Source organism: Manihot esculenta, chromosome 15, assembly GCF_001659605.2.
Source record: "Manihot esculenta cultivar AM560-2 chromosome 15, M.esculenta_v8, whole genome shotgun sequence".
In the NCBI taxonomy this organism is placed as follows: domain Eukaryota; kingdom Viridiplantae; phylum Streptophyta; class Magnoliopsida; order Malpighiales; family Euphorbiaceae; genus Manihot; species Manihot esculenta.
The window spans coordinates 11,060,485-11,080,697 of NC_035175.2; the positions used below are offsets into that span (position 1 = coordinate 11,060,485).

At 30.1% G+C, this 20,213-nt stretch overlaps 3 protein-coding genes and 2 non-coding genes across 5 annotated transcripts; all 5 read right to left on the reverse strand.

Moving 5' to 3' along the window:
• Positions 1–2,515: 2,515 nt before the first annotated feature.
• Positions 2,516–5,617, reverse strand: LOC110600972 (small nuclear ribonucleoprotein Sm D2). The gene is made up of 6 exons (XM_021737931.2): positions 5,419–5,617; positions 4,087–4,143; positions 3,925–3,943; positions 3,354–3,431; positions 3,117–3,221; positions 2,516–3,014 (listed from the first exon to the last, which is right to left on the reverse strand). Exons 2-6 carry the CDS (start codon positions 4,089–4,091, stop codon positions 2,898–2,900), a joined length of 324 nt encoding a protein of 107 aa, XP_021593623.1. The 5' UTR covers positions 4,092–4,143; positions 5,419–5,617; the 3' UTR covers positions 2,516–2,897.
• LOC122722018 lies at positions 5,014–5,096 on the reverse strand. Its single transcript, XR_006348869.1, has one exon. It is a non-coding gene; the product is annotated as a small nucleolar RNA Z159/U59 (small nucleolar RNA).
• On the reverse strand, positions 5,206–5,293 carry LOC122722020. The gene has a single exon (XR_006348871.1). It is a non-coding gene; the product is annotated as a small nucleolar RNA Z159/U59 (small nucleolar RNA).
• Positions 5,618–8,443: 2,826 nt separating the features above from the next.
• Positions 8,444–9,724, reverse strand: LOC110602620 (protein RGF1 INDUCIBLE TRANSCRIPTION FACTOR 1). The gene is made up of 4 exons (XM_021740187.2): positions 9,567–9,724; positions 9,136–9,402; positions 8,851–9,009; positions 8,444–8,777 (listed from the first exon to the last, which is right to left on the reverse strand). The coding sequence occupies exons 1-4, from the start codon at positions 9,567–9,569 to the stop codon at positions 8,550–8,552; spliced, it is 657 nt and encodes a 218-aa protein (XP_021595879.1). The 5' UTR covers positions 9,570–9,724; the 3' UTR covers positions 8,444–8,549.
• Positions 9,725–13,335: 3,611 nt separating this feature from the next.
• Positions 13,336–19,873, reverse strand: LOC110602221 (protein POLLEN DEFECTIVE IN GUIDANCE 1). Its single transcript, XM_021739683.2, has 11 exons — positions 19,124–19,873; positions 17,883–18,034; positions 17,637–17,740; positions 17,327–17,415; positions 17,088–17,161; positions 15,986–16,136; positions 15,732–15,899; positions 14,974–15,071; positions 14,734–14,856; positions 14,429–14,497; positions 13,336–14,105 (listed from the first exon to the last, which is right to left on the reverse strand). The coding sequence occupies exons 1-11, from the start codon at positions 19,704–19,706 to the stop codon at positions 13,899–13,901; spliced, it is 1,818 nt and encodes a 605-aa protein (XP_021595375.1). The 5' UTR covers positions 19,707–19,873; the 3' UTR covers positions 13,336–13,898.
• Between the last annotated feature and the right edge of the window lie 340 nt (positions 19,874–20,213).

The window sequence follows — 20,213 nt, forward strand, 5'->3', positions numbered from 1 at the left end:
TCGTTTCGATCCAAATTCTTTTCTTTTTGTAAACTTATTGAATTTGAATGTAAAAGCCGATCCACACTAATAACTTAGGTAACAATAGCTATGCATTTGATTCATTTAAAATGTACAATTTGTACTATGCTTTTAATTAATCAATAACTCATCTCTGTAAATCTTTAAGAGATTTATAATTTAATATTTAAATATTATTATTATTAACAACTCATTACCTATATTTTTAAAAATTTATTAAAATATTTTTATCTTTTTTTAATTAATAAAATAATTTTTCTATTTATTTCTATGTTAAAAATATAGTAAAAGACTTTTCCTTCTCCTCATTTTCCTTCTTTTTCTTCATCGATCCTTTCTCTTTTTGCTTCTTCTTTTTCTGCTTCTTCTTCTTCTTTTTTCTTTTTCTTCTTCTTCGTCATCATCATATCCTTCTTTTTTTTCTTCTTCTTTGAGAAGGAGGAGGATAGACTATTTCGTTGACAAAAAAAAACACGATAAAAACGTTTTAATAGATGTGAGAAAAGATAGGGACTATTTCGTTGATGAAAAAAAATGATAATGACGTTTTAATAGATATAAAAAAAGATAAGAACGTTTTAATAAATTTCTGAAAATATAAGGAAGGACCATTTCGTTGACGGAAAGAAACAACGATGAGGGATTATTTCGTTGACGGAAAGAAATGATAATGACGTTTTAATAGATATGAGAAAAGATACGAACTATTTCATTGACGGAAAGAAACGATAAGGATGTTTTAATAGATTTCTGAAAATATAGGGACTGACTTGTTAATAATACCAATATCCAAGGACTAAATAAGAGATTTTATTTGATGGCAAAATTGAATTTTAAAAATTTTTCCTCTTATCCTTTGTCTATTTTTAACGGAAAAAAGAACGGAATGACTATTTTGTTGATGGAGAGAAAAGATAAGAACGTTTTAATAGGTTTTTGAAAATATAGAGACTGACTTATTAATAATAGCAATATTTAGGAATTAAATTGTACATTTTCCTAAATCTTATAATAAATACAACTCAACAATTCAAAGCAAATGGCCTTTTAACTTGTTAGATTGAAAATGGGTATGCCCCAATTTGGACAACCTCACCTCCTCTCATTGCAATGAAGTTTTGCTCAGATATTGCCCAAGATTGATGGTTGATCGATCACGCAAGGAGTTTGACAAGGAACCCAGTTTTTGAAGAATGGTGATGTTGGGTTGGCAAAGATGATTCCCATGAAGCCTATGATCTTAATTCATCTCTATCTTTTATTCTCATTTTGTTTTCAAGGTACGTAAATTCCTTACCCTTTTCTATATATGGATATACTGGTAGTGGTACCACAAATAAGTAGTGGGAATCTTAAGGAAACTTTTTACTTTTTCTACTGTTCTTCATCTTTTTCAGGTTAAAAACCTTTATCCTTTGCCCTGAGGATTGGCCTCTGAGGAAGATGAGGAGTTGTGCGTGGGAAACATATTCCTCTAAATCCTTTTTGTGCAAAGTTAGATTGTACAAGAATTTTAAATTTGAGTACATGGTGTAAATTACATTATAATGTGATGCTGTGGAAAGTTTTGGTTGGATTGGAAGGAGGAAATTGGTGGGTGGATATGATGGAGTCCAAGGCTGAGTTGGGTCCTAAAACACTGCGAGTGCATGCTAGCATTAGCAGTTGCAAATTTTTTATTTTTTTTATTTTTTTATTTTTTACATTTTTTGGCTTTGTACCATAAAGAGGGGTGTGGGATTATAGGTCAAAAGTATTATATTTACTTCCGAGTGTTTTAGATTCGAGTCTTGTCATTTCTCAATATAATATAAGAGCTTTAAATACTATCAAGCATGGTAAAAAAAAATCATTTTTTTATCTAATTCTTCACTGCGTCAATCCGTCAATGCAGCAGGAGGAGCTTAGTTTGCCATCCATGTTGAGATTTTTTGCCACAAAAGCTTCAAGCTGTTAGGAGTTATTAGGAATCTGGAGTAATTAGTGTATACTATTAGAATACAGCCACTTGCCAATTAGAAAAACAATAACCCACTTGCACCTATTTATAATAATTTTACTATTGAAAATTTAATTTCTACGAATATTCAAATTCATTTATCAATTTTAATTTAATAATATATGCTTGTGTAAAAAAAAGTGAGTGAAAAAAAATCTATTTAGTCACATTTCTAAATGCTAGGAATAGGGATGATAAGTTTAAAGTTATTGAAAGATTTCTCTTATTTCTATTACTAGCATAAGCTATGAAAGGATATTCAAGGGAATTTTATTTTATTTTCTTTTTTTTAGATCTTCCATTTCATGAATTAAAAATATAAAATTAAATTATTAATTTAAAAATAAATTAAGAATGAAAAAAATAATTTACCTAATCTCTTTATCCATGTTGAGATTTTATATATATATATATATATATATATATATATATATATATATATTACGGCTAAATAATTATAAGGTAATTAAATAATAAGTATATATACAGACCGGGTTTAAAGCTGACGGAGTCATCTGATTATCATTGAGAAAAAAAATATTACTATTCAAAGAAAAAGAAAAATCGACAAGAAAATTTACAGATACAATGTCATTAACAATGTAATGGCAGCTTATCAGGGGACTGTGATACTCAAACAATCAGTTGCACTCAACTTAACCGGTACAATGTCATGAACAAGGAACTTAGCTACATCTTCTACACAAGAAGCAACTCCAATTGATTGTACAGCCACTATAAATTTCTGATTTGAAGTCTGAAAAGGCAGCTAAAACCAAGTTCTAATGTGCCAATAATAGCAGCCAATACCCATTTCAGATGCATTAATATACTTAAACCAGTCACAAGATCCGTTTGTTTCAAAAGCAGCTCTCCGTCACTTGGGATTCCTAAGAACGATGATTACGGAGTCTCCCCGCAGAAACATCTTACTAATGAATCTGTCTTTGTTTACTGGCATGGCTTTTTTCTTGCCCTTTCCTGTCTTAGGTACCTAAACAGAAACAAACTTGCATGTTACTACCAACACAAAACAAACGGCTGTGTTTCAATGTAGATACAATCATAAGTAAAATGAGTCTTAAACAAAGCCAACCTCAGTCCACATCTCCCTGACATTTTCAAGAACCATGTTACAATGCCGATCAAATGCTCTAACACGACCAAGAAGTTTTTTGTTGTTCCGACAATTAATAAGCACCTAATAAGTGTGGCAAGACGTGTCAAATTCAAATCAGAAACGCTGATGGTTAGACTGGCTTAAATCAGTACAAGACGCATGTGCCAACATGGTAAGTCAAGGATCAAAAATTAAACAACTTTCTAAAATTACCTGTGTGTTATTTTTGACACTCATCATGAGTACTGAAAGGGGTCCAGTGTTAAACTCCTCCTCCTCATTCTTGCTACCCTGAAGCAATTATCACAGATAAGCATAAAAAGATAACCAATGACAAGAAATAACTCAGTGCTATTTGAACTATAAAATAAGAACAATGATTCACTATTAATAGAGTCTATTATCTTATGAAATAAAAAATTACTCAAGCCACAAATTTGAGAACCTCTAGTTACGTTTGTTTATAAAAAACAAACTGATGTATGTATGTATGTGTGTGTGTGTGTAGAGAGAGAGAGAGAGAGAGTGAGTGAGTGAGAGAACCATGAATAACCTAAAAAAAAAAGCTGACCAAAAGTTCCCACAATTTATTACATATAGTAGAAAAATGTCATTGCATGAGGATTATTCATAATTAACACAAAAACCCAGTACAAGAAAATATTTCTTGGGCATCCTAAAAACATGGCAAAGAGATCTAGAAGCTATGATCACATTAAAAAAACTAAAGAATAAAAATCAAAATACTAGTAAACAAATGATAAAAGGGAGGAAAATATCTCACCTCTTCCTCCATTGGCCGGCTAAGAGAGAAGAAGAAAAGATAAGAACAAAAAACAAAGGAAATGATAGTTAGCAATTTTTTTTTTAAAAAAAATCTCAATCTAAAATAGGGGAAAAAAACAGAGAGTAGTTGAATAAAAATGAAAGAAAGATCAGTCAATACCTCATCCTGAAAGGAATAGGTGCTTTTAAGATTTGTCTTTAACAAATATCCCCAGCACTAAGCCAAAAGAATAAAGAAAACAACTGATTAGAGGGGTTACGATTAAAATGACAAATGCATCAAACAGGGAAAGGATTATCATTCCACAGAAACCCGGTTTCATTTAAAAAGAAAAAGAAAAATTGATGTCTTATAAAACAAACAGAATGAGGTATCATAAATCTGCAATTTGAAAGGGCAAAAGAAAAATCAATGTACCATGGCTAGCCATTAAGAAAATGGTAATATCATATATGATATTATTTGGGCTTAAGACTCGATTCCAAATTATTTTGGCCTTCTTTGGATACCAAGTAAATAAGCAGTTCTCCATTCTCACTCCTAAAATTGGTTGGCATATTTCTTCATACTTGACACATAAAAATCAGTACAAAGTGAAAATAACAACTAAGCAGATCAGACATTGAAGATCTTCTTTAGAACTCTTCAGCTCAGGTCTCCACAGTTTGTCAGCATTATACACTCAGGAGAATGAAAGTTTTTCAAAAACCACATCTTTAGGGAGGAACAGTAAAGAAGACCTTCAATGTCTTAAACAATAAGTGAAACCATTGCAAAAGGAATAGGTAACTTAAGATTTAAACTTGAAGTCTCTTAAACAAGACATGTAATTCAAAGTCAATGATATTCATGTCCTTAATAGTCCATACAAGGGAGACGGTTAATACTCGGAAGTTAGTTTTGCTTAAAAACCTGCTCCTAAGAATAGGCATTATCTTCAAATGCCAAATTGCAAAAACCCTCATCAAATCTTCAGAAGGGTTCAACTATTGCTCAAAACATACTAAGAATATAGATTATGAGCTAAAAATGAACTAAAAGGATAGGTTGAATAGTCCAAAATTTCAATAAAGAAATCAGAATAAAGCCTCTTCAGTTCAGGTCTCCAGAAGTTTCCGCATGGGACATCTCGGAAGAACGAAAGTACTCTGTTAATCATCCACAGAGGCAGCTCAAACATTATTTAATACTCGTTTTAAGCATTTTAAGATATAATCATTGTAAAAACTTGCTACCCAGCAATGGGGAGCCAAGAGGAAAGAAAAATCCGAAAAAGATGTCTCTTCAGTTCAGGTCTCCATATGAATTCCACATGGGTAATTTCTCAGAAGGTGAAAGCTTTAAGCTAAACATCATCATTAGAGACATCTACTACCATTATCGATTTAAACAATATCATTATCAAAACATCAAACACAGTCGCATGTTCCCATCACTAAAACAAGAGTGCTAACCAACATCAACGGGAAAGAAAGGAAAATACAAGCCTACCTGGTTGTTATGACGGCTGAACGAGGGCTCAGCAGCTCAGATTCACCGATAGAAGACAAGAAGGCAGTTTTATAGTGCGATTTGCCAAGTACGGTGGTTCAGTGCACTGCAAAACCCTAACATCCGCCGTATATATCCCATGGGAAAGGTTTTATCATCTAAGCGCCTGTGATTGGGTTTGGGCTTAGTTTCACTAGCCCACTTTTTCTCTTCACTTCTTCAGTCACATCCAATCTTATATATGGAAGTTTGCCGATAAGAAGTTTAATTTATTATATATATATTCAAATATTAGTTTATTTTAAATTATGGTCATCATATTAATTTAGTTAAATTATTTTTTGAAAAATAATTTATCACAAATATAATTTATTTGAATTAAATAAGTTCATATATAGTTTAATAAATATTCAATATTATATTTATATATTTAAAATTATAGAATTTTAATGATAATGCTCTAAAATTACCACATGAAACTAAAGTGGGTTTTTGTATTGGAGTATTATAGTGCGGTCTATTCTTTTATTACCACTAAGTAATATAAATTATTTTATGAGCTATAAAGTTAATTACTAAAAAAAATAAAATAACAAGAAGTTTCTTTGGTTGTCTTAAATAAAAAATCAATTAAACAGAAGTTTTTCAATTCTTTATTTTCATATAATTTTTTTATTAAAAAAAATTATTCTTCCGATAAACTACCAAAATTTCTATAAAATAAATTATAAAAATAAATTGTTATATATAAAGATTCATTGTAAAAATTATAGTGTTTCTATAGGTTTAAGTATGAACTTTCTATTTAATTTAGTAGCGGTCAAACTGTTTAGTCAAAACATGGAAAATTAATGTACGATAAATAATAAAAAAGTCAAGTATAAATAAGTCGAATAATCACTCTTTCTTTTTAAAAAGAAAAAAAAAATCTTTCATTTTTTTTTAAGACATTTAGGTCTTTTGACTATCTATTATTTCAGTCTTTTTTTATTTTTTTAGGAAGGGGAAGACCCTCCTTTCCTTGATCTTACAGTGGATTTGAAAGTTTTTTCAATTTCTTATAGTTCATTGGAGTTGAATTTCTCGACGATGACTTTGTTGTTTTTGGTGGTTAGAATTGTGTATATAGAATGTGGGCAAAAGTCTTAATTTATTTTCTTAAATCTAAATTTATTTATCTTTATACTAAGTTCACCTTCCACTTCTAATGAAATTGTGTTTTTTAAAAAAAAAAATAGAAGTTGTCCTTATCTCTTTGAAATAAAGAAAATATATAAAAAGTTAATTAAATTATATTTTTATTAAAAAATGAAAGGATTAAACTTTTAAATTAATGGAATTAACTTTAAAAAATAAAAACACATACATAATTATTAAATATCGGTTTAGTTTCTTTCTGTTATAAAAAATAACATAATTTAATTATTCATAATTAATTCTAGTCTCAACTAATTATTTCTATTATTTTATTTTATTTTATTTTTTATACATAATCTATAGAGAAATTTATAATTTAGTTCATGAATATTGTCATTATTAACTAGTCAATCCCTATATTTTTAGAAACCTATTAAAACGTTCTTATCTTTTCTCTCCGTCAACAAAATAGTCATTTCGTCTATTTTTGCCGTTAAAAATATAGTAAAAGATTAAATTACCCCATTATTTTCCTCCTCCTCCTCCTTCCTTTTCTTCTTCATCAATTCTTTATCCTTCTTCTTTGGAGTCGGAGCAGGAGGAGAAAAGAAAAGATAGGGACTATTTTGTTGACAAAAAGAAAATGACATTTTAATAGATGTAAGAAAATATAAGAATTATTTTATTGACAAATAGAAATGATAAGAATATTTTAATAGATTTCTAAAAATATAGGGAGAGACGATTTCGTTGATGGAAAGAAACGATGAGGAAGGACTATTTCGTTGATGGAAAAAAATGATAAAAACATTTTAATAGATATTAGAAAAGATATGAACTATTTTATTGACGAAAAGAAATGATAAGAACGTTTTAATATATATGGAAAAAGATAAAAAAGTTTTAATAAATTTTTGAAAATGTAAAAACTAATTTGTTAATAATAACAATATCCAAGAACTAAATAAATGATTTTATTTGAGGGTAAAATTGGATTTTAAAAATTTTCTCTCTCCTCTTTTATCTAATTTTAACGGAAAAGCGGACGGAATGACTATTTCGTTGGCGGAAAAAAATATAAGGATGTTTTAATAGATTTCTGAAAATACAGGGACTGACTTGTTAATAATGACAATATCCAGAAACTAAATCGTAAATCTTCCTAATCTATACTACTATTTTAAAATTTATTAATTTATAAGTCATATTTGTTTTCAAATTAATTTTTATATATTAATAAATTAATTATAAATATAAAAAGTTGGAATAAATATAAAATATTATTAACAATTAACAAAAAAACCATTTTAAGTTGGAAGAAAATAAAGGATGTTTATATTTAAACATTGTCATTCAAAATGAAAGTAAAAGCCAAAAGAAAGTTATAGAAAAACCAAAAAGATTCATCAATACCAAGTAATGACAATTGACAATCTCCGAGGCCTACCACAATCTCAGAAAAAATTTAAAAAAAAAAAAAAAAACCTTTGGAGTTGCAGGTATGGGAATGGCATGGAAGTAGTGTTTCAATGGGATTCAATCTTTCATGTCAGAAAATTCTCTGTATTTAAACTCTTCATTTCAATTTTTTAGTCACACCAAAATTTTACCAACCTTTCTGTCTCCCACTTTCATTTTTAAAACTCCAATCACCATAACTTTCTCTCTTTAAGAGGGTCCCATTTTCACAATATTATTAAATTAAAAATAATAAAATATATTCAATTCAATTATTAAAGGGAAGAACAGTACAGAAGTTGGTTTTAAACAGAATGTTTTTTATTTTATTAATTCAAAAATTATTAATTAAAAAATAATAATAATTAGTAAAAATACCCAAAATGAGTAACACTGAAGACTGGATTCAAGGATTATTATAGCTGTGATGTAATTAATTAATTGGGTACCTTCATTTGAGCCAAAATTGTATATTGATAAAATATGATTGGTGAAAGAGGGGAGGGAAAAAAAAAAAAAAAAGATTTTGTTTGGAATTAACAGAGAGGAGACCTACGAGGGATTCCTTTCCTTTTGTGCAATTGTCTCCTTGGCTTCAATGCTGAACTCAGCCATCCTTGAGTTTCCTCAGACATATCAGTTAAATATTCATTCTCTTCTTCACTTGAATTTCTTTCTCCATTGTAGTTTTCCTTCCATGAAAGCCCAATTGAGAATGTTATCATTTTATGCTTTTGCTCTTTCTTCACTGATCCAGCTGACACCTGCAAATCCCATCCACATTAATTAATAAAATAAAAACCAGTTGGTTTAAAAAAAAAAAGAAAAATTTATTACCTTGCATGCAATAGAGCAAAATCGATTAGGCAAATCTTGAAGATATCTCCCACAAGCTTCACAAGAAGCACCAAATTTTGCTTTGGTTGATGGTTTTGAATCTTTGGATTGAGGTCTGGGATTCAAATGCACTGCCTTTTCGCCATTAATCTTGTATGTCTGCAAATCAAAAAGAATCCCATTTCAAATCATTCTCTGATTGAAATTAAAAAGAAAAAATCAATCAAAATAGAAGCAATAAGCAGTAATTAATCAGTAAATCTTAAATGAAAATCATTAAAAAACCTGAATTTTAGAGCAATCTAGATGTTTCTGAATGTCTTGAAGCCTGACAACATCATGGTACACATACTTGCAGATCTGAAGTTGGCGGTGAAGGCAATGAGCCTTCTTCACACAATGCCTGCAAAATTCAAGATTACAGTCTATGCAGAATACATTCTTCTCATTCTTTCTCAGTTCTTGATGATCATCACAAGAACTAAAGAATTTGCTCTGCAAAAGTTTACTCAGCCAATCTGCTTTTTCCTTTATATAAATCTGGCATCCTACCTAAGCCAATATCAACAAACAAATCTCAACTTTTTTTTTTTTATATAAATAAAGAAATTGAATCAACAACATTAAGAAATTCTCCTTTTTCAGAGAATATGAATTCAAACATAAATTGAAAAAAAAAAAAAACAAAAAACCCAGAAAGGGAGAAGAATTGATACCATTTCCTTTGAGTAGAAATTGAACTGAGTGTAAAGGATGAGTGGATTTGGAGAGAATAATAAGAACAGAGAAAAGTTGATGAAAAAGAAAGATACAAGGAATGTTAGGAGGTGAAGATAAACAATTAATTATTTTTTAAAATAAATTTAAATAAAAAAATAAGATAAAAGAAAAAGAAAAGAGAAATCTTTGTGGGAGCAGTGTTTCATGCTCACTTAAAGAGGTGGCCTACCACCGGCGGGGAGGTGAATGAATATATCACCCATTACAGAAATTAAAATAAAATAAATATAAAAAAATTGCCAAAATTATATAGCATTTTCCTAATACCCATAAAATAATTATTTCTTTTTTTACATTTTTTCAACTATTTTATTTATTTGTTAGAAAAAAAAAAAAAAAAAAAAAAAAGAGAGCCAGAGTTTTCTCCAAGAAATCAGCAGTTTTGTAGATTGTAAAAATCAAAAGAATCCTTTAATCATGGGAAGTAAAATAGCTGCAAATTATAATGGCCTTTCAAAAAAACTACAGTCATAGTCTTGACTTTAAGGAGACATAACATTATGAAGATTGTTATTTCTAAATAAATAAATTTAATTAATTCAAAAAAAAATATTTAAATTTATTAGAAAAGAAAATAATTCCTATATTTACTCCGAAATTAGTTCAAGTCTGAATACAACTCTTACTGATTTCTCTACTAAAATACTCAGTATGTTCTTGATTATCTCTATCTTCATCCTTTATCTTCTGATTTATTTCAAAAAAAATAATTTTATTTCAAAAAATATATTTTTTTAATGGAGAATTATTTTGTCTTTTATTAATTTATTTATTTCTTTTTGGGTGAAGGGACAACTCACATGGTATGGTTGATAATTTATTTTTGGTCACAATATTTATTCCTTTCCTTAATTTTAATCATTCTGTTTTTATATCCTAACCTTTCTTTAAGCCTCCTAAGTAATTTAATTACTTTTTCCAATTATAAACAAGTTTCTTCTAATAGTTTTTGTGCTTTTGGATCATAAAAAAAACTTTTTGCATTTTAAATTATGCTAATTTTATTGACAATTTCATTTTATTGTTTAAGGGATAAATTTTAGGATACGTATTCGTAAAAATCTTAAATTTTGTATTTTTTATAATTATATTTTTAAATTTTTTATAAAAATATTAGAAATCTCTAGATTAATAAATAAAAACTCTAAATAGAGTTGTACCACTCATATACATTTTTGTTATTTTTTTTTAACGCTGTTTGAAATTTAATTATTAAATAAAAAAATATTTTGTCTCTATTTTTATTTTTAAATTTAAATATTTTATTGTTGAAATTTGTTTCTTATTAATTAAAGAGTTTCTTATATTAAAAGTAAATTTTTTTATTAATTTTGAATGAAAATATAAATCGATGATATAATTATAAAAGTATTATTAATATAAAATATTTTTATAAAAAAATAAAAATAAAATTATAAAAAAATTACATATCTTAAGATTTTTATGGATATTATCCCTAAATTTTATTTCCATTCCTCAATTTTTTTAAGAGTTATTTCATTTTTAAATTTCAACAATTCAAATCCGTATTTCAAAATAGAATTAAATTAGCAAAAAAAAAGTTTTTTTTAAAAAAAAGATTGCAATCAGAAAATCTGACAAAAAGGGGTAGGTTGGTGGGTCTTCCTGGTTTCATGAGGAGATAGAGGAGCTGAGAGATTGAACTTTTTAAATTTTAACTAAATTAAAATTTATGAAATTTTATTGAAATAAAAGTAAAATTTAAAAGTAAAAAATAAAATAAGTATTAAAATTAAGAAACTATGAATAACAATGAGTTGTAATTATAATTGCTTTTTACCATTTTAAGTAAAAAAAAAAAATCCAAATCCATTTTAATGAAAATGTACTCTATCGTGTTTTATTTATCGCACTTTTAAAATGTGATAAAAAAAAAATATTTTACAAAAACTTATATCCTCACAATTTTAACTTGAAAATGCAAAAAGCATAAATTACAAACAGTCTTGCAAACATTAAGCATTCCGTTGCAAATTTAATGATGAATAGTGTTACTAATGGGATTTTATTTTTTATTTAACGAAAAAACAAATCTGTTTGTGAATATAATATTTTTTATTGTGTTAAAAATCTCTATTGAAAAATTCAAGTGAGTGTTAATTTTCCAATTTAGGAGAAAGTTTTATGAAAAATTAACAGTTTTTAAAAATAATAATTATATTTTAGGAGGAAAATTTTTAAATAACATAAGGCTTTTACATATTTCAAAAATTTTAAAAACCCTAAATTTCAATTTTTGATATTTTATCAATAAAAATTAGCAAATCTTATTTTGAGGATGATGCTATTTTTCAGTGTTTAATATAATTGAATTATAATTTCTTTTTTTTGCTTTATATTTGATCAGAGGTAATTTTATTTGCTATTTTTATTTTTTAAAATAATAAACTCATATTATTTGAGTTTACATTGTCCATAATTCAATCAATCAACTTAAATTCCAACACATTGAGTATTAATTAGGCAAAGCATGAACAAAATAAAATTCACTTTATGCTATATTTGGATACCAACATTTAAAATTGAGAATTTAGATTTAGTTTTAGTATAGATTATTAATAAATTTTAAAATGAATTTGAAATAATAACGTTTTAATAAATGAATTTCAAATACACATTTGAATGTCTATGTTTATAAGCGTCAATATAATCCATTAAACTTAATTAACAAATATTTTTATTAAGTTCAAATTTTATATTTTAAATTCTTTATTTTATATCAAAACATCGGAAACCTATTAATACAATCAATTTTGTACTAATATAATATATATCGAGTGGGATTTATTGATTTGAAATTTTATATCGATTGTGAATGGATGCGTAAAATTATATACCATCAAATAGTTTTGTTAGAATTGTCATTATTTTAATTTATAAATTTTATTTTTGAATAAAAAAAATAGCTAAATAATATATTATACATTATATAATGTATTAGCATTAGTTAAGTTTAGAATTTAAGTGAAAATTTAGTTAACTTTAGCCACTGGCCGGAGGAATAAAAGCATTTACCGTAATTTTTTTTGAAATAACAAGAAAACTTTATTAATTTAAAGAGAATAAAGAAACAATATGAGGAGGAGGGATATCAATCCAAACTCCTTGACCTGACTCAGAATGAGCCGATATTGCTAGAACATATTGCTAGAACATGAGCGACATCATTCGCAGATCTATAAACAAAAACACACTTTACTTCCTCATAACTAGATAGAAACAGTTTACAATCTTGAACCAAAAGGCCAAAAACTGATTTTCACTTTGTGTTTATTAAAACTTATAATAAACTATTGAGTTTTTGAGAATAAATAGATCATTCAAGAATGTTTTCATAATTTATAAAATTAAAAAATTTATAAAAATTCAATTCAATTCAACTAAAGTTTTTTATTTAAAAAAATTTAATTCAATTGAATTTTTTATTTTCACATAAATATTTATTCTAAATAAAAGATTAAAGTTGAAAACAAATAAATTAAAATAAAGTGCCGAATTGAGTCAAATTGCAACAGCCGACATATGCTCCAGCCAGCCCGAGCCCGATAATCCAATATACATTAGTTATTTCAGCTTTTTGAGATTCCGTCTACACTCAAATTCGTTGCTAATTATTTAAATTTAATTGAATTCGTGTCAGAGTGCACCCTTATTCTACTCTTTGGATTGAATATGGCCAGAAACTCAACTTGCAAAGCAACATGAAAGCTAGTTTCCCCATGTCGGCTTTTAGTTCAAATTAATCTGTAATCAAATTGAAAACGCAATTTGGCTAAACAGTGAACATATGCCTCTTCTACCTATGTGGCAAGTCATATACAAGCTGCTCGAAATCACAGAACACCCTACCATACCATTAACTGCATTCTTGAAAGCGGTGGCCAAAAGTTCAAACTACGGCCCTGGGAGCCACCATTTGCAGCCTTCAGAAAATTTGCTTTGTTTCCAGCAACCGCTACAAAAAGTTAATATAAGAGAGTTCTGTACATCAAAATTATAGGGTAACTAACTAAATGATCTTTTCACATATCGCAGTGAAACTCTGACCAACAGGCCAGATATCCTGCTACTTTAGCTTAAAGCTTAAGCTGTCTGAAGATTTTTTCGCACATGTCCAACAACTGCAGCTGAGGCTTCTCGGTTGATGTTTCATTAATCAGGAAGATACTGGAGACTTCAGCAGTCAGATAAACCAGGCCTTCATGCTTCTGGAGTAATTTTGTATTCTTATTTCAGCTTGTAAGTTTTTAATCATTGTGAAGATGGCGTTTTCTGTTCCGGCACCTATTGATGTACCATGTAGCATGTTTTCGTAGGCCCATTCCAATCATCACCTTCAGACTTGTAAGCATGACATAGGTCATGGCAGATAGGAGGAGGATCCAAAAGAACCTCCATGCCCGAGGACCGTAGGGAAGGTGAGCAGCATATACTGGAGTCAGCACTCGGATAACCTGGAACCCAGCAGATAATATATTTACAATCTCAATCCATTTTGGACTCCCATGTTAAGAAGCAAACAGATAACGTATTGTAGCAGATTGCTAAACAACCAGCTAGAGGATCTAATGGAAGGCATCAAAATTGCCCGCATGACATGTAGCAAATTTATTTTAGGAAACAGGGAACTTTCCCTCAGGTATAGACTACCATGCTCTCCTTATCAAAGGGACATCAATATATTGGAGCTTTGAATCACAATGAATTCCTTTGCTTATACATTGCAAGTGCCTCAATAAGCAACCAGTTAAGAATAAAAGGTATTAACAAGTATTACCACACAAGCTGGTGCCAGAGGAACAAAAGTGAGATTTTTTTTCTTGTCCTCAGTTTGAGTATTCAAAGTCTGCATAAAAGATATAATCCAACAAAAAGAAAAGGTTAGTTACAATACATACACATGAGGAGAAAAAAAAATGAAAAACAAAGTTTAGATCTCCTCAATATATAAACAGCATTCAGAGAGAGGTTTGTTTATTTATTTATTTGAGGATAGAAAGAAATTAAATTAAATTGAAGTGAAAATGACAAACTTAAAATAATATTCCAACGAGCGGAGGGTTAAGGCAATAATAGACATACCTGGTTGCAAAGGTCTTCAAGAAATTCAGAGTAAGCAATGGGCTTTATGTCATTGAATTTGGCAAGGAATGAATGCTTTATGATGTCAATTAAAATCTCACAGATGAAAACCATCAAAGCATTCTACAAAGTTCAAAACAAAAGGCATTAAGCAAGCAAGAGAAATCCGTGAGAAAGAAATCTCTCATGAGTTCCTCCCTTTAAAATATAAAATTCACAAAATATTTCCAATTAACTTACAAAAAGAAAACTCTCAAACCAAGGACCCTCAGCTTCCAGAATATTTTGAGCTAAGACAAATAAGAGAAATGCTGAAATGTGGAATCTCTCTATTGAATCTGGTGAAAGCAGTGGCATAAAGAAATACATAAGACAACATTAAAAACATAGCTGCACCATGAGAATTTGCTTGAAGTTTAAATACAATAGCTGCATCTGGAGGACATTTAGGACATAGTAGCAGGATCCAAGAATAAGAAAAAATGTGATTAGTGAAAGCAAATGACACTAGTAATGTGACCCTGAATCAACTGCTGCTCCAACAAAACCAAGAATATGCATCTCCAAAAATCTTCCAAAATCTTACAATAGCACAAGCTATACAGATACATCAGCTTTTACATTGATCCTAACATGGTTAATTTAAAATTGACAGACCAAAAAGTGGGATAAACAGAAAAACAGCAAACTGGCAAAAGTGCAGCAGATCAACATTTGATTAGATAGAAAGGAAAAAGTTGTAAATATTTTAAAAATATTTAGGATAGTCTTTTAAAATAGTTAGGGTAGTCACAGCCATTTGCATACTTGATAGGTATTGAACAATTTTTTCTAACAGAGGAATTTGCCACTAAGCCAACACCTCCCTGTTCCCACGCATTTAGGATATCTACTTCTTGTAGCAGAAGCCACTATTCAACAAATAAATGAAAACAGAAGACAGCTTCAACCACCATTTAAAGGGCTGTAGATGAATCAACAGAATTCAGCAAACTTACCAGAATACACCAGATTGTGAATATTATCCTTACTGAAGCGTTTAAAGACGTTGCTTTTTATCTCAGCAAAGTTATTGGAAACTAGCAAAGCCAGCAAGGCATTATTATGAGCAATAATGCAAGTTGATAAAGCAATTGCCTGAGCTAATAAAATGAAAGAATGAAGAAGTAAAAAATTGTCAAGGAACCAAATGGAGAGGCAACACATCAATGAAACCAATAAACAGGGAAAATTAATTCCAGATTAAGGATATTTGAAAAGGCCATAGCTAAAGCCTGATCAGACATAAATCTCCAAATCCAGAATCTTGGATTTTCTTCTGAACAACTAGCAAGCCCTTCTGCAGAGTTAAATAGAGTTTGCAACACATCTCCACCAAAACTTTGACATAGTTTATCAAATACCTGGGCGAGGAATCGAGGATGAAACTAGTTTCTATAAATTTCAGCCAGAAAGTCAAAATCCACTTATCCAACAATTAAATTTAGATGATGGTAATTTTAGAGCAACAGCTGTGATATAATGGTCATCGAATTCATCATTTCAATTTATGGAAGAAGCTATCAATATTATCAAGATAAAAGATACCAAAAGGGTCCAATTTTGGATAGAAAAGTATAGAACATCTAAAGCCAAAACATATCTGTGGCCAGAAGTATAATACAAACTGAAAACCAGAACAAAGAGAAATTGATGTTCAAACAAATAACTCTATGCTTCTAGATTGTATTATTTTCACTAACTTAACATTCCTGCTTTAACAGGACAGCTTTTGAATCCTTGAAAGTGCAGGATAGAACACAATATGGTGCATCTGTGTGATGCTAACAAAAATGACTATCTTTTATGAATTAAACCTCATAATTTATAAAGGGAGAAATACAATCAAATCCCTGAGTTTTTAGGAAATTCACTAATTCATCCCTATTTCAAATTCACTCAATTAAAACGTCCCTATATTTTGTAAAATCGAACACTTTATTCCTTTTGACAAAGAAACCACTGGTCAATTTGTTTTAGTTTTAGTCAACATAACCAAATAGTGTGAATATTTAAAATTATAGAGACTGAATAGTATAAATATTCAAGGATATTAACAATTTCTTTAGCAGAAGGGTTAAATAATTAAATTTTACAAAATATAGGAATACTTTAATTGAGTGATTTTCAAATAGAGATGAACTAGTAACTTTCCAAGGACTTAATAGTAATTCACCCATTTATAAATGGGAGCTTCAGTCACAATTCATAGGGCATAGCATATCTATCCGTTTCAACTTTTAAGTAGCTATTTCGGCAAGTGACTTGAAAATTTGAATTATTCATTGATTTGGGAATTAGTTGTTTATTCTCACCTCCAAAACATTGTAAATCACATACAGTTTGATTGTTCCTTGACCACGGATCATGTGATATATTAAGCTGATATCTGAGGTGAACAAAACATAAAAGAAAACATGATATTAGTACTTGGCTTCCAACTCCTCTGATTAAAGTGTGCTATAATTCTGCCTTAGAAATACTAGTCATAAGTTTGGATAAAGAGATGAAAATATCCTGAGCATGAATATTGCTTTATATAAACTTACTATACCTGTGCGCTCCAATAGAGCAACACCTGAAGCCAAGACAAGAAAGCAGCCCACATCAGAGAGCTCTGCTGCAGAAGGCTTCTTGAACTGCCTGCCACAAACATGTTTAGGTTATTTTGTAATTATGACAAGTTAATATAACTGTATAATACAACAGAAGGAGCGGAGTACCCAACACCAGTAAATATTAATAAGTTAAAAACATGTTCAAAGTTTAAGAAAAGTAGCAGATACTAATTACCTAATCTCCCAATTAACATCTCTTAAATTATATTTGCAAGCATGCATTTACACTATGAATCTATGACTAACCTTGCACTTAGAAGCCTCCAAAGGGTCATCAGCATCCTCGTTGGCATAATCGTTAACAGTGATAAAAATGAATCCAAGCATACAAAGAAGCCAACATCTATGAGCTGTAAAATTTCTGTTGCATTAATCAAGTATGATAGTTCAAGGGAATTTAGCATCACTAAAATAAACTGGATATAAATACAGATGGAGTATCATAGGGTAATGCTAAATTTTTCTTGTAATCAGAAAAGAAAATGAGATTACCAGTTCACATCTCCATGGCAAGCGAAAGATAGTATCATAGACCCTTTCCCTCTCCATCTCACTGCCAAGAGTTGTTGTGCTCCTCAATGAATTTCCTTTATACATTTCATCCATAAAGTACTTCACTGGTGAAATCTCCACCGAGAAGAGAACTGATAGCAAATGTAGACCAAAAAGTAAAGCTAAAGCGTGAGGATGCAAACAAATAATGATGTTTGATGGAATGCCCAAACAAGGAAATAATGAGTCAATGATTTATCAATGGGGAAAAAAATTAAGGAACCAATAATCTATGAGAAAAAAGGAAGTTCGCATGATAAAATAACAGCATAATTTACAAAGTTCTTTAGGGTTGATAGTAAAAAATATAGAGAAATTTGAAGCCTATTGTTATTAGTTCATCAACCACCCAAAAGACTTGAAATTCCTTCCCATGTTCTTTCCTGAGCAAGCATAACAGCAAGTTCAGACAAAAAGAAGTAACATTAATGATATTCCAGCCAATTGAAGGAAAATTATCTAGGCCCAAATCAATTGACCTCCTTGGATTTGCAATTTGTTCAATAGAAAGATTGCCAGGCACCAAAGTGGCAGTGTTCTGTTTTTTGAATTCTGAGAATAAGAATATAGTGCTTTGTTCCCTCCAGAAATATAATTCCATTGCATGAAGATGATGAGGATTAATCATCTTATCCAAAGGTGGCCTGAGCTTCTAATAGCAAAGGGCACAGAACTGAGTTATTAGATGCCTGCTTTTGCAAAGTTTCACCCTCAACTGGCAAGAGGCATTATGAACTAGATTCTGACATATCCCTAAACTACATGACTTGATATGATAACAATTGACAAAAACCTTGATCCATTTAAATGATGAACCATTGGATCCAATTTCACAACACACACTACAAATGCGCCTCCCATCTCCCTGCATCTTATATTAATATTAACAATTAGAGAGTTAACATCCCCAATTAAGTACCACACAAGGATGAAAAAGAGTTTGCGCCTCTTTTTCAGTTTTCAGAGAAATTTACTAGTACAAGCATGAATGGAATTTTAATAACATCCCATGGATGAAGTTTAAAACATAAATTAGAAAAGAAGCATATTCACACTCATCAGAAGATCATAACAACTAATCGTGTATAAGGATTTCCAAAGTTCTAGTTCCAGATTGTGTATAACTGCATCAAATAACAAGATACACAAAGAGTAATGCATAAGGATTGCAGTTAACTTACAATTAGGATCCTCCGCCATGAGCCGGTTCCAATCCAATGACTCTGCAGTTTCTAACTTTACAGTCGGAACAATACTCCCATTGGGCTCACTACTCCAATGCTTCTCTGTCGAACTTACCTCCACTTCTCTATCCACCGTCCCATTCTCCTCCACCCGCGAAGAAGACGACACAATCTCCTCACCTCCTCCACCATTACTCACATTCCTCTGCCTCAGCTCACTACCACTGTTGTTAAACACACTCTGGCAATCCTCCGTCACGTCACTTACTGTACACACCACACTCCCACCTCCAACATAACTGTTTCTGTTATCCAAAAACACGTTCCCGTTCTGGACAGCAGAATTGGATTCGATGAATCCCGAATGAGTGATCGGATGTTCAGGGATCATGGAGTAAGATTCAGGAGTTTTCTTCTTCCTATGTCTCTTCTTTTTCCGATTCGGATTCTCCGTAGCACCGGAAATTTTCTCGATTGGATCCATATTTGATTGGTAAAGAAGGAAGTCGTCTTCCTCAACGGAGCTGCTTTCGCTTAGAATATTGAAGGAAAGCTTTCTACCTGAGGATCTCAACGCCATGGATAACGGATACACACGGAAGATCCGAGAACGGTTTCAGATCAAAAAAATCTGGTATTTATACTGTAAGGTTGCTGAATTTGGCCAAAAAGAAAAAAGAAAAGAAACGCTGGCGTTTATGCGCTGAGCTGTGACTGGATTTTGTTTTCCCAGTCCTCGATGTTAATCTGCGTTAAGTTCTTATTAGTGTTTATTTAATCTTGATATTTATCTTATTTTTTTAATTAATTGAATTCCGATAATGTATTAAAATTCTGTCATTATTTTCTTTTTCCGTTAAAATTTTGCGAATAATAAAAAAAAATCAGAGCCCTTGGGATTGGGATAGAAGGATGCTGGCGTGGGGTTGGCTTCTTGCTTGGCCATTCCCAATTTGGCATGTGCAGGTGGCGTGCTATAGTGGGAGGTGACGATTCTGGCCAAATCAAGTGATGACACGTTTCATTCTGATGCCACTCCTTTTTAAAATTTTTTGTGGACATTGCATTGAAACATTAATTAATAAAT

Bases quoted from the DNA above. Each gene is read 5' to 3' on its own strand.
- LOC110600972 (XM_021737931.2), bottom strand. The intron at 3,222-3,353 runs GTAATTTTAGAA...CACACTTATTAG, and splicing joins GTGTCAAAAATAACACACAG to GTGCTTATTAATTGTCGGAA. The intron at 3,015-3,116 runs GTTGGCTTTGTT...GTTTCTGTTTAG, and splicing joins TCAGGGAGATGTGGACTGAG to GTACCTAAGACAGGAAAGGG.
- LOC110602221 (XM_021739683.2), bottom strand. From the start codon at position 19,706: ATGGCGTTGAGATCCTCAGGTAGAAAGCTTTCCTTCAATATTCTAAGC. The intron at 17,416-17,636 runs GTTAGTCATAGA...TGTTTGTGGCAG, and splicing joins TGGAGGCTTCTAAGTGCAAG to GCAGTTCAAGAAGCCTTCTG. The intron at 14,498-14,733 runs GTATGTCTATTA...TCTTTTATGCAG, and splicing joins TTGAAGACCTTTGCAACCAG to ACTTTGAATACTCAAACTGA.
- LOC110602620 (XM_021740187.2), bottom strand. The intron at 9,010-9,135 runs GTTTTTTAATGA...TTTGATTTGCAG, and splicing joins TAGATTGCTCTAAAATTCAG to ACATACAAGATTAATGGCGA. The intron at 8,778-8,850 runs GTAATAAATTTT...TGGGATTTGCAG, and splicing joins TTTGCTCTATTGCATGCAAG to GTGTCAGCTGGATCAGTGAA.